This window comes from Mesoplodon bidens (genome assembly GCF_964165515.1).
Source record: "Mesoplodon bidens genome assembly, chromosome: 20".
Taxonomy (NCBI): Eukaryota; Metazoa; Chordata; class Mammalia; order Artiodactyla; family Ziphiidae; genus Mesoplodon; species Mesoplodon bidens.
This window is the reverse complement of record NC_138181.1, coordinates 11,446,126-11,459,564: the sequence shown is the minus strand read 5'-3', so window position 1 is coordinate 11,459,564 and position 13,439 is coordinate 11,446,126. Positions and strand designations below refer to the sequence as shown.

General features: G+C 41.8%; 2 protein-coding genes across 2 annotated transcripts in view; one reads left to right on the top strand and one right to left on the bottom strand.

Moving 5' to 3' along the window:
- Positions 1-1,698: 1,698 nt before the first annotated feature.
- On the bottom strand, positions 1,699-6,566 carry TM2D2 (TM2 domain containing 2). The gene is made up of 4 exons (XM_081220705.1): positions 6,243-6,566; positions 5,318-5,405; positions 3,529-3,644; positions 1,699-2,539 (listed from the first exon to the last, which is right to left on the bottom strand). The coding sequence occupies exons 1-4, from the start codon at positions 6,467-6,469 to the stop codon at positions 2,326-2,328; spliced, it is 645 nt and encodes a 214-aa protein (XP_081076831.1). The 5' UTR covers positions 6,470-6,566; the 3' UTR covers positions 1,699-2,325.
- Positions 6,567-6,832: 266 nt separating this feature from the next.
- ADAM9 (ADAM metallopeptidase domain 9) overlaps positions 6,833-13,439 on the top strand; it is a 105,293-nt gene continuing 98,686 nt past the window's right edge. Inside the window, exon 1 of the mRNA XM_081220689.1 lies at positions 6,833-7,145. Within this exon, the coding sequence (XP_081076815.1) occupies positions 7,049-7,145 (97 nt within the window). The 5' untranslated portion in view covers positions 6,833-7,048. The remainder of the gene's footprint in view (positions 7,146-13,439) is intronic.

Sequence of the window (13,439 nt, the reverse complement as noted above, 5' to 3'; positions counted from 1 at the left end):
CAACTGAAAACAGGCGGAGTTTCTAGTTTAACCTTGACAAAAAGGACACTTCAGTATTTAAAAACTTCTCTATAGCCACAAACTGGATGTAACACAAACATACACAAACAAATAGATCTATCTACCAAATATTAAGAAAAAAACGGAATCCAGAGTATAAAGGAAATCATGTTTTTCAAAATACTCCTTTATTCAAATAGTTTTTCAGGTTGTGTCACATTTGGCCAGGGTTTGTGAATACAGAGGATGGGCATCACCTAGAAGCCACGCTGAAACTGACAAATGTGGATGGTCACAGAGGAAGGTAAAGATTCTCAGGCTGTCACCTAGCAGTGGAAACAACTTTGATCCCCATCACCTTTTCTGTGAGAAGGGCTTCTTCTATAAAATACAAAATTTAATAACTTACAGACTTTTACCTCTTTACCCAAGCTCTTCCTCCTGGAAACATTAATGATTTTGAGTCTGAAAGCTGCCACAGTTTATTTTTTATTTTCAAAGGAAAATAGCTTTTGATGGGGTTTGTGAATATCCTTAAGGAGTTTTTTTTTTTTTTTTTTTTTTTTTTGAGATGAAGCAGGATTTGTGGTTTTAAAGTAGTATCTTATTTGGGGTAAGATTTCAATTTTAGTTTGTTTTCCAGATTTTTCTTAGAAGTTTTTTTTTTTTCTTTTTCTTTTTAAAAGGGGGCATCCTTGAACCCTCTTAAGTTCTATGCAAAATTTTATGTTTCTGTGCATTTCTGGGGAGAAGGTCCAGTTTCTTCGTGACCCACAACAATTTAAAATATACTGCCTTAGAGTGTAGAGATTATAAATAAGAATCTATCAATTATTACTGTTATAAATAAGGTTAAGGTCAACGGGGTACAGAACTTTCAGGACAAAACAGAATAATCTGTTTTAACTTTTACATAATTGCCACCATTTAATACCGTAAGAACAGTGGTCATATTAATCAGAGATAATAAAGCTGAAACTCTTAGGAAAACTTCATAATGATAGAGCATATTCAGTTATTTTAACTGGGATTCTTGGTCTTTATGTCAATTATTATGAGACTAAACTTTGAGCAGTTCTACCTTGTTTCTAGAATTTATAAGTTGCCCAAATAGCAGGCTCTTAGTTTGATTTACCTTACAAACCCCATTTTTACCTTATATTCTTTTCAACTCAGATTGCAAGGGATGGGAACTAAGTTTTAAAAACCACTTATAATTCAGAACATTTTCTTTTATTCCCAGTGATTTGGGAACTCGAAACCTTTCTGTCTCTTTCCCTATGACTGATTACTATAGCCCACACTGTGAGATTTTGGTACCATGCTTATTTTGACAGAATGTGTTCAGTTTCTCTTTGCCCCCCAGATCACATCCTAACTCTACCCAGCACTCAGTAGTAATATCCTTTAAGGAAGAGTCTGCTTTTCTTTCCAGGGGCCTGAGGCCCCTCATATTATCTTACCTAATCATGAAGAACAGATTTACAGTTACTTGTACGAAATTTTTTTTTTTTTTTTTTTTTTTTTTTTTTTTTTACTAGTCTACAACATGGGCTCTCTAAACTGGTAAGTACTACTTTTTTGATAGGAAAAGTCTGCCAAGAGGATCGCTGAACTCAGCCATGTTCAGCTATCCAAAACATAACTGGAATGAGGAAATTACTGTACTGGATATATTCCCTCTCAGGCATAAAAATGATGAAACAATAGGGTTTATTATCAGGCTCAGTTCAAATGCTTAGCTTTAAGCACAACAAATATAATTTTGAGTTTCACTCTACCTACTGAAAACACCCGAACGAGCATTCCAGGTTGGCAACATTTATTCTGCAATTTAAATTCAGAAAGTCAGAATTTCAGTGTGTATTAAAATCCATCGCCATTTCTACTTCTGAAGATTTTCATTGGTTCAGCTTCCGATCTCCACCGCATGAGGACTCAGGGTCACAAAAGGCACAAGGCTAAAAATATTCACTTTGCTTCTCCTGTTGGGTCCACTTGCTCCAAAGGATTGATTATACAGCAACACACAGAAATAAAGTGTATGGAAACCCTCCTGCAGCTTATAAGTTAATCACTATCCTTTATATTTTTTGTATATGAGGAAAGGTACAAACTTGATACCCACAATACTGTTTGCTTGTCATTTCTAGTCTGCAAGGTGAAGTTTGGGTTGAAAATCCACAGTCCAAAGAAACCTTCCTAACCAAAGCCATTCTCTCCAAAGAGGAAGGCAATGGTCAGGTCTGATAATAAGGACGAGTTCTGAGCCTGCAGAGATGAATTCAGGAGACTTACCTCTCTGGGCCACGGCAGCAGCTCTTTTTAGTAAACAGTACACCAATTGCTGCCGTCACTTGGCATCAGCCCTCCAGTAATAAGCAAAATAAGGTCAACAAACCACCAAATCCCAAGTCCTCCAAGTGTCAAGAGCTTCCCTACTGCTGTGCCAGTGTGTCCCAGACAGAAACGATCTACTCCAAAACATCCCAGGAAGAAGGAGTAAAGCAAAGTGGTTATGAAGTAGTGTCCGGTATACCTACACAGAGGGGATTAAGAGGAAGATGCTTACCACGTGAAAATGAAAACGCCTAACGATTAGTGAATTTCACGTAAGTGAATAGATGGTGAGGCAGTCCCTCTGTGACCTCTTAACTGCCCCCCGTCCCGCCCCCAAAAGGAAAATCTCTAGTTTGTCTGGAGTCTCAAAAGAGTACTTGCTAAGGTATGGAGGACCTATAGGAACCAATACAGAGCTGGACTGGACAAGAAACTATCAGGCGCATTTGCACGACAGGTATCCTGGTAGGCGTGGAGTCCGGGCCCCCATCCCTCCTACCCAGGCTCCTTTCCTGAGGGAGGCTATAGTTCTGAATGTAGTTCTCTCATGAGGTGTGACCTTCCCTTAAATGAACACCGATCTCCATATTCCTTTTCTGCTGTTTCGTGGCACCTGAAAACGGGACTTCTTTGTAAGGTCTTCTGTCTTATGTACTGTGATGACAATCAATTGCAGATGCCCTAACAGCATCACTTAACACAGTCACAGACTCTCCATTAGCAAATGGTATATGTAAACTCTGTGCCTTCAAGCGGAGTTTACAGAAATAACCCTAATTCTTTAAGGTGATACCTGATTTTCAGGGAGAAGGGTCCATACTTTTCGTAATAAAATCTTTATTCCTGAAATTCTAAGGCTGCTTGCAAAGGACTTAAGCCTGTCCTAGGACTTTGGGAGCTACATCACCTGCTCCAACTCCTTCATTTTTCAGATGAGAGGACAGAGACTCTGGGTGGCCAAAGGTCCTTAGCTGGTTGGCGGAAGAGACACTTAGAATTTACAGCCTCTGGTCTCCTGTCCAGTGTCCCCTCTGTTATAACTACATTGTTGGTGTCCATGGTGGATGTACAGTAGCAATCATGTTGCCCCTTTAACACTCACGGTAAAAGAAAAAGTCACATCAAGAAATGACAAAACAGCTCTACCGCCATCCAAGTAACAACTACTCCATTCAGAGTAACACTTACTTTATACAAGGTTTATTCTCTCGTAGGAAGGTCCTAGGACTGGCACATTCAATTCCGTCCAGGGCGCGGCACTGTACGGAGGTGTGTTCCACATCACTGTAGGCCTGACCCCCGAACTGGGGAAGAAGGACCAAAACAACCAAGCAAACTCACCAGAGCAGGCAACACAAAATATAGCTTTATATTAGTAACAGCTGATTCAGGACAAAAATTATTCTAACAAAGGTGAGGTAAAGCTATGCTAAAGAGCAAGGAATGCAGTGACATGCTTCAAGTGATTTTACATTAGTCCATCCTAAATGTACATTGTTTTAAATAAACTTTTTTTTTCTTTCTTTATGACTGCCTTCTTTAATAATATAATAAAAAAGTTTATCATCAGTTTCATTAAATGCCATTTAGAAGAGACACAATGCTTTATCCTGTATTTACAGGAAAAAAGAGCACATTACTGAACATTTGGGAATGGGTATTTAAAAAGTCAATGTGTAGTTGAGGTCTCTTTTATACATATTATAAATGAACATCATTAGGAAAGAACTCAGAATATCAACTGACTCAGGACTTTACTTCAGTCACGAAACTGTGATCTTCAGATGTCTGTAACACATCTATAAGTTTAAATCCCAGCAAAAAATTTCAGAACAGGACCTCTGACCCTTTGTGTAACTGAATGCTTGCAGAGAAAGCACAGCTGTACATTCTCCACTGGCACCTTATTAAGTGCTTCACTGCTGTTTTTGCTGAAACACTCCTCAAAGGGAAGGAGGGGTGGGTCCTCCCCCAGGACACGGGTGCCTGAATGTTGACAGTCCTCCGGGACTTCTGGGGGAAGTGAAAGTCCGAGAACCTTGACAGGATCAACCCAGTGTTTAATGAAAATGGGTAAAAGTAAGTGATCTCTAGACAATACTCATTCAAACTTTTATCAATAATTACCCATAGAACAAAATCTCATTGTATTGAAAATATTTCTTTACACATGACTGCAGTAAGAGTGGCCTTTTTGGCCTTATTACTTTCAGGTTTATTCCCCTGTGTCTGATTTAGCACAAAGAATATTTTCCATAATTCTCTTATAGCTGACTCTGTCTTGACTTGCATTATGTAGCATAATATAACATAATGGTGAGTCCACAGTTGGGGGGAAGTATGTGAACTTCACTGGTTTTGGGGAGACTGACTAGGAAGCATGCATCCAGCTTTAGGGATATTATTAATGGAACTGAATGGCTTCTTTCCATTCCAAGAGGCCACTGTTATCAAAGCTTTCTCCTGAATGCTCTAACCTCCTACAAAGACATATACTGATAGACCCTACCTATTTCCTAAGGACACAGTGGAAACTGCTTGTGTGGTGAAAAGAAAGGTCACTGGCAAGAGGATCTTTGCCCCAAATGCATGTGTAACAAAGATACTGCTCAATCCATCATCAGTTTTAGAAACTGCCTAAACCTTTCTTTTGCTCTTTCGGGAAAGTACGTACCTTGAAGGACTGTCAGGGGTGATATTTGAGTTCCAAATCTGTCAATCTCAATGGCCAAAGGAACCAAAGACAGGTTGGTCTTTGCACCTGGGTAGTTTTGGCACAGAGACTGCTTCTTCCTGAGGAAACTAAATGTCTTGTTCAGCCACTGACCCTAGCCATGCTGAAAATTTCCAGTAACAGTCATTCCAATGAATTTTACAAAAAGGTAACTCAATGTCCCTTATACTTTTCTGTAACAGCATTTAGCCAGTACTATTTCTCTATGGAAGAGTTTGCTCATAAAACAAAACAAAAACCCACCTTGAGACAACCATAACCAAGTTCCTGGGATGCCGTTGCATTTCCAACATGATCCACTGGGTCTTCACATTCTATAAATTCATCGGGCCTGTAAATCACCAGTAAGAGCATCATTGTCATCATCATTAAGGTTTTGCAAATGGCTGTTTACATGTATATAATCAAAACAGGCAAGAGAAATTTCTTTAAGTTTTCTGGGGGTTAATTTCATTCTGACTCTTCCCCAAGACAAGAAGGGCTGTCAGTTAGGCTGAAGCACAGCCGGTCAAACAGCCATCCAAAGGACTCTTTGGTTGTGCCAGGGGCGTGTTTCTGGTCCTATTTCTACACGGATTCTACCTCTGCCATGGCTTCATCTCTTCCCTAGGCAAACAGCCACAAGGTATGAGGGCAAAATTGAAGCCAAAGGATTCCCAGCCTTCTTTGCATTTCCCAAACACCTTTTCTTACTTGACTTAAAAGAGAGGTTAAAAATTTTGACTTGGCTCTGCGACAGTAAGGATATTCTTTTTTTTTTTTTTTCTGTAAGGAAGTGCCTGTAGGTACAAATAACTTACTCCAATTGTGCCCCACTCAGTAGCAGCACCTACGATGGTTTCTCCTTAGGTTAAAGGGCGCAGGACAGAGAAAGCACAACCCGTACACTTCTTCCGGAGCTATATGATGTCACTCCTCCCTAGTTCTCCTCTTTGGGGATCCCAAAGGATCTGCCACCGACACACAGGGTTTTCCCCTGCATGTGTGAGACGAGTGAGAAACCTGTCACGATATTTACTTCCCGCGTGTTGACTTATCCGGTCCTCAGGTGGAGAGGGTCTGGGGGAAGAAAGCAGCCTGCCTCCCTCCCTTCCTCTCCCCTGCATAACAACCATATGTCCCAGGCCCCATCTCCATCTACACCCGCCTCGACGACTGCGTAGCTTACAGGTAAGAGCAAAGGATGACTGGAGACTGGGGGTCGCCATATTCCCAGCTCGCGGAGCCGGTGGAGCCCTCCGGGTGGGCGGCGCCAGCGGATGTGGGCTCGGGCTCGGCGGTAGTGTTGTGCGAGTGGCTCCGAGAGACACAATGCAGCAGCAGGAGATTCCCCATCAGCAAAGCCGCCTGGCCGCAGAGAAGTAAGTAACTCACCGGGCAACCACCCAGCACCATCTTCCCGAGCCCAGTGGCGGAGACGCGGGCTCAACCTCAAACCCCGGCCGGCACCGCCGACCCCAAGCCCTGCCTGGTCAGGCCTCTCCGCGTAGCCCCGCTCCTCGCCGCCAAACAGCCAATGGGAGAGCAGCTGGACGCTCCGCCCGACCCCGACAGCTAATAAGAAGAGGCTGCGCAGGAGGCGGGGCTGCGCTTCACTTGTGCCCGTCAATTCCGCCTCTGGGTCTCACGCTCCGCCTTCTTTTGCCTCGATTGCTTCCTCCAATGGGCTCCCTCGACCCCTGAAGTAGGCGGGCCTTGGAGGGAGGAGGCGGGGCGGATAGTGATGGGCGGGGCAGACTAGTGAGGGTCTTAGGGGCCCGATAGAAAGTCCGTTCTCCCGCCGGGGACGGATCGCTCTCTACGTCAGTGTAGCCAGCGCCGCGTCGGGAGCGAGCTCGGACCAGAGCCGACTTGCGTCAGTGCCGAGCGCGCGCATCGCTGCCAGCTCTGGGGCCCCGGCAGGGCTGGGAAATGGTGGAGCGGGCGGAGGCAGGGGCGACCGAGTGTTGAGGGGAACCTGCGGACTCGGCCGAGATGGGATCGGGCGCGGGCTCGCCCTCTGGGACCCTCTGCTTCCTGTGGCTGCTCTTGTTCGGCTTGGTGAGCCCAGCCCTCGGTGGGGCTCGGTCAGGTGGGTGTCCGCCCCCAGGACCCTTTGGGATTCGTGTTTCCTAGGGCTGGGATGCTCGGAGTTACCCCGTGGTGCCTGGGAGTGGAGGGGCCTGGCCTGGGGACTGGACCCAGAGTCGGAGGCGGAGCCGCTCAGCTGTGTGTGGACAGTGCTCGGACCCGAGGCTCGGGGTCTAGCGCCCCAAATTCTTCTCGGCACTGTTCTCGGGTCTGATTCCTCGTCCTCGGTCTCATGCTGGGCAGAGCCTTTTGCGGCGTGCCCCACCCCCATCTCGCGCAAGGCTGGGGCCCCCAGACTCTCTCGGGGCGACTCTGGGTCCGACCCTGACCTCGGGGACTCGGCTGAGAGCCTTGGAGGCTGGGTGCGCGCGGAGGTTTTGAGAAGTGCTTTGAGAAATGTAGCTTGCTCTTGCTTATACAGTCAATGTCACCGGAAAGCAGACCGGGAGATTCAACTTTTGCTCCAGGTTATCATGGTTTGAAATTTTGATGTTCATTTTATTAGCGGAGTCACCACTAGGTACACAGAGCTAAATTTAGCGATGGAATGGGGAGGGGGGGTTCTTATTTTTTTTCTTGGGCCATTTTGTTGTTGTGGTAAGAATACTTTTTTGGAAACGAAGTGCTACATTTCTATAGCCAAACGGTCTTTTATATTCTTTTTTATTGGGCTGGTAATATCTCAAATACGGACAAATAATCCCTGCTCTGCTTAACTCACAGGATTACAGTGAGAATTAGATCATTTATGTGAAATCGCTTTTGACTTGTGAAACTAGCCTTGAATATATAAGGTTTTGTATTGGAGATACCCAAACATAGTGGAAACAAATCGCCAACACACTAGCTTCTTTCTGGAAACACCTTCTTTCTTTATTTTGGCTCGTGTTAAATTATTGTTTGCACGGTTGTGTTTTCTTTATCAGCCATAGAGTATGATGGAGAATGGGGGTTTCTACTAAATCTTTATCCTGAGAGTTGTTCAAAGGTGAAGATTTCAGTGCAGGACTAAATTTAAATTTTTTCTTATGTTTGGTTTATTCTTTTTCAATTAGGTAAATTTGCCCCATTGCAGGAATTTTGAAGCTCTAAATACTGAAACTTTATTGAATGGGAAGCTACCAAATCTTTTATGGTTGAGACTGTTTTTGCTGTGGTATTCTATATGGTTAACATTTACCAACATTTAAGGAGAAGGAGGTTAAACATCTGGAGTTTTAGTAATCCATGATTCTGTCTGTTTATTGCATACCCGCATATATAGATGGATGGAATATCCTTATGTTTTTTAACAGCAGCTTTAACAGTTTATGGCCAGTCCCTCACTGAAGCATGTGTATGCTTTCAAAATTTAGTCAGCGTTTATCAAACGCCTATAAACACCAAGCTCAATGCTTGTGGAGGGGCGGAAGGTGACCAAATGTGCTGAGTCTGTCTGAGGGATATAGGGGAAGGTTTTATCGAGAAAGTGATATTTGAACTGATCTATATAGGTGAATGTTCAAGGAAAGGAATAGGAATTCTTTCTAAGCAGAAGGGTTTTTGCAAGAGTATGGAGAGGTATGAGGACACGACTAGTTAGGGAATGATGAGAATGTCACCAGGCAGTCTACATGAAAGGGAGGCACGGAAAAAACCAAGGTAGGTTGGTACCAGCTGGGGAGAGTCTTCTTGTGATGTGCTGTGGGGTTTGGACTTTACCCTGGAGGAAGTTCTTTGGGCAGGATGGTTTTTATGTAGGGACGTGACATAACTAGATTTGTGGTTAATATAACTGGCTACACAGTGGAGGACAGAATATAGGAGGGAGGGGCTGGAGCCTGGGAGAGAGCAGTTAAGAGGCTTTTGTACTAGTGTGCAGTGAGTCAACTCATGTTTCCCTACGGGAATGTTCTTCCACAATCAGCTGACCGAATTTTTGCAATACAGGATGTTTAAAGCAGCACTGAAACCTTTTCTGCTAATGAAAGAGGAATTTGCGTACTCAGTAAGTACCACCTACACATCCAGTTACATTAGGACTTAAATAGGTTTTGTAGAATCTTTTTTTTTTTAACCATTTATAACATTGTGTCGATGAGGAAATGCAGTATAAATTCTCAAAAGCTGACACAGTAAACTTTATATATATTTTTAAACAGGGGCTAACAAAGGTAACTTTGTATCATTGTGAACAATAACAAAGGGAATCAGGCAGTTGTGAAACCTCATCTGATTTCTTCTTTTAAGATAGTGATTATGATGTGCAGACCTGGAATTTTTTTTTTTTTCAAGACTAGAATTCTAGAAGAAATGAGATTTAAGGCTTACTCATGGTGAATCACTTTAAGATGAACTACATGGTAAGAACTTAGGTCTGTACTAATTTTGTTTTTAGGTGCCTGTGAATTATTTGGATTTGGTATGTTTGTGCTGAATAGGAGAATGTAGTCTTTTAAATATAAAAATAATTTCAGTTTCACTTTTATGTAAAAAAATAAAACATTTATAATTAAAATATGCACAGAACAAGTTGCTGGGTTCCAAGACAGTTTTCCAAACACACTTTAAATTTTACCTTACCGGGAATTCCTTGGCGGTCCAGTGGTTAGGACTCCGTGCTTTCACGGCCAGGGGTGCAGGTTCGATCCCTGGTGGGGGAACTAAGATCCTGTAAGCTGAGTGGCGAGGCCAAATTTAAATAAATAAATAAATAAATAAATAATTTTTACCTTACCAAAGTTGACTTTATGTGTGTGTGTGTGTGTGTGTGTATATAAAATTTTTTTTTTTAATCCTAGTTTGTGGTTGAATCCCCCCAAAGATGCAAGCTTTAAGTAAGCGGAAGCATTTTCTTGGAATAGCCACAAGCTCAAATATATGACATAGATAGCCTCATGATATTTCTTTTTTTTTTCTTTGATGCCTAGTATATAGCAGAGTCTTGGAGTTATGCCACCTTTGTGTCAGAACTATGGGACTGCCACATAAATAAATCTGGTCCTCTAGGTATGTGAGTAACTAACCTCCCAACCACCCTGCCTTTGAATAGTGCCAACATGGACCCAATTAAAGTTGAATTGCACTTTGAATTGTATAGTCTTGTTCATATATTATTGTAGTTTATTTTTCATTTTGTGAAAGTGTTATTTCAGTCAAATCGTTTTCCCCAAAGTGATCATGTGTCGGGTACTGCTTGAATCACACCCTTAATTAAGAATGAGTTAGGGAGCCTGAGAAGTTCACTTATAAATACTTTGGTCAGTTTTTAAATATGCAGTTGTTTTCGTATCGGTTTATGTTGATTTTAACGTAAGAATTAGAGTATTTCAGCTTATAATAAGTAAAAATGATGTCACCGCCAAACATTTGTCATACTGTAGGACAAAACCCATTCCCATACATGGGAAATGCTTCTTTCCCTTTGACACATTTTCCTTTTAATGAGATTTTTTTATGGCTTAACTCATTTTTGGAAGGTTCCCCCTACCCCTTTCTTTAGTAGCCCCTAAGAACTCTCATACAAGTAGAGCCTGGGAGAGCCTGTTCCACATCCATTGACACATTGGCTGCTTCAGAGGGGAGGGTAAGCAGTCAATGGCAGAGTAATATAGTGAAATGTGGCATTGCATTAACATGACAAATTGTGGGCCGTGACGATTTGTGGCAAATTGATATGAAAGATGCTAATCATAAAAAATAAAGCTTATTTTAGGTTGTACAGGATAATTTGCAATTATGAGGTCTATGTATGTATAGCTGTAAAGATCAAAAGAGGTCATGTACTCAATATATTTGTTGAATATCTACTGTACCAGTGCAGGAAATAGGGGATGAGTAAGGTACCGTCCTTGGTTTCAAGAAACTTAAATTCCTTGGTAGAGGAATTTAAACTCTTTAGGGCATTAAATCTTATAAATGGTGAGTGTTTTTCCCAAAGGGCCACTTACAAACAAACAATAGCAAAAGCCCTGTTTCTTTTTAAATGTAAAAATGAGTAAATGTAAAAAAAAATTATAATGCAAAAAATGTCAGATGTAGGACATAATAGTGGAAATTATAATTATGTTTGAAGATAGCTATTAATATATAATATATGTTTACTTGGCACTGACCTTGTGAATGGAATGGATATATATGGCTCAAAATAACAGCAATTTATGGATCTAATTGCAATTTCTCTTCAAGAAATAACTCAGACAACAGAATTATCTTCTTCATCTTGTATGTGAAACCCAGGTTTATCTTCTATAGTGAAAGTACTTAAGGGTGGCTCTTTGTTTACACAATAGGTGGGAAGGAAAGGAGAAAAGCCCTTGGCTGAGGGTTTACATTTGTTTGCTTTGCAATTAGGTAGAATTCTTTTAACTTATATCCGTCTACAGTTGTAACTGAGGAAGGGCTTCTGTGTCCAGGGCACAGAAAGCCAAACTCTGACAGTGGGTGTTTGCAGCAAAGTAAGGGTATGTTGCAGGGCGCCAAGAAAGGGAGTGGAAGACAAGTCTCAGATCCATTCCAGCTTGACTTTTTGAGTGAAGTGTTTTTTTTTGTTAAAGGGGAAGAACAAAGATGCTGGGATTAATCATCATCTTCTGACATTTCTTAATCCTGGTTTTGGGAGTCAGAATGCCTCTGGTTTACATTCTCTGGCCAGGTGGTCCATGGCTGGGGGTCTATGAGGGCATCTTGCCCTGGAGAAGCAACCTGAGTTTCTACGTGAATGATAGTAGTATCTACAACAGCAGTTTTAGGCACATAGTGATGTTATCAACAATAGCAATCTTAGTCATCTGACTCTGGTTGATCAGTGTTCAGTTAGCGCAGGATTGAGGTCAGAGGGGGCAAGAAAGGGGATAAAGTTTTGAATAGAGAGATTAATCATAAACTCAGTAAGGGGACTCATTTTTAGGGGGACTCAGTTTCTCAGATGCTATTACAAAACATGTATTTAGGCTTCCTCCAAAACACAGTACATAAAAATATGTAAGGAGTTAAAGGAAGAAAGAAGTGCAACTAACACCTTTTTCTTTCTTTTAGTAAGTTTAAGACACTTTAAGTTTCATGTTTCAACTCTTATTTTTTTAATAAATTTATTTATTGTTTTATTTATTTATTTTTGGCTACGTTGGGTCTTCGTTGCTGTGCGCGGGCTTTCTCTAGTTGTGGCGAGCGGGAGCTACTCTTCATTGCGGTGCGTGGGCTTCTCATTGCGGTGGCTTCTCTTGTTGTGGAGCACAGGCTCTATGCTCGGTGGCTTCTCTTGTTGTGGAGCACAGGCTCTATGCACGCGGGCTTCAGTAATTGTGGTGCGCGGGCTTGGTAGTTGTGGCTCTCAGGCTCTAGAGCTCAGGCTCAGAAGTTGTGGCACGCAGGCTTAGCTGCTCCGTGGCGTGTGGGATCTTCCTGGACCAGGGCTGGAACCTGTGTCTCCTCCATTGGCAGACGAATTCTTAACCACTGCACCACTAGGGAAGCCCTCAACTCTTACTTTTATCTCCGGCCTATGTTTTCTAGTAATGTGACTTTTGATGGTGTGCATCAAATTCTGTCAAATTCTGATAAAATAGTTTGTATTTTCCATGGAGCTGACTGTATTAAGATTTTAGTTTTCATTGTGAACTCTATACCAGTGGTTTTCGGGGGGGGGTGATTTTGCCCCCAGAAGGCATCTGGAAGATGGTTTTAGTTGTCACACTGGTGGTACTTCTGGCCAGTGGTGGGTAGAGGTCAGGGATGCTCCTAACTATCCTACATTGCACAGAAAAACACCCACAGCAAAGAATTTTCTGGCCTCAAATGTCAGTAGTGCTGAGGCTGAAGCTTTATAGTACAAATAATGTTGATGCACATCCTTTATAGTGACATGGGAAACTTGATCTTTAGATTCCCATGAGAAAGTGCTACTATTTGGAATTAAAAACAAAAAATAAAAGGAATTTGGGGAAACTCTATGCAAGGTATGAACGGGAAAAAGAATAAAAATAAGCCAGGACTAGGGATGAAGGAATGTTGAAAAAATACAGGAAGAAAGGGTTTCATACAACCAGTGTATATTGTTTTTCAATGACATAACCAAAATATGTGCGTTTCTTATGATGTTTTGGAACTCCTATGGCATTCAGAAAGTGGATCCTTGGATTTTAAAACCAAGAAGTCAGTATCAGAATAACAGCTCTTATATGTAAATAGAAGTTATTTTGGGGTGGTATAATTTTGAAAGCCTTTAAAAAATAAATGATTCGTTCTTATTTTTTTTTTTCAAAACAAGAATTGTGCATTAAAATGGAAGAAAGGATAGAATGTGTCTTATATTCCT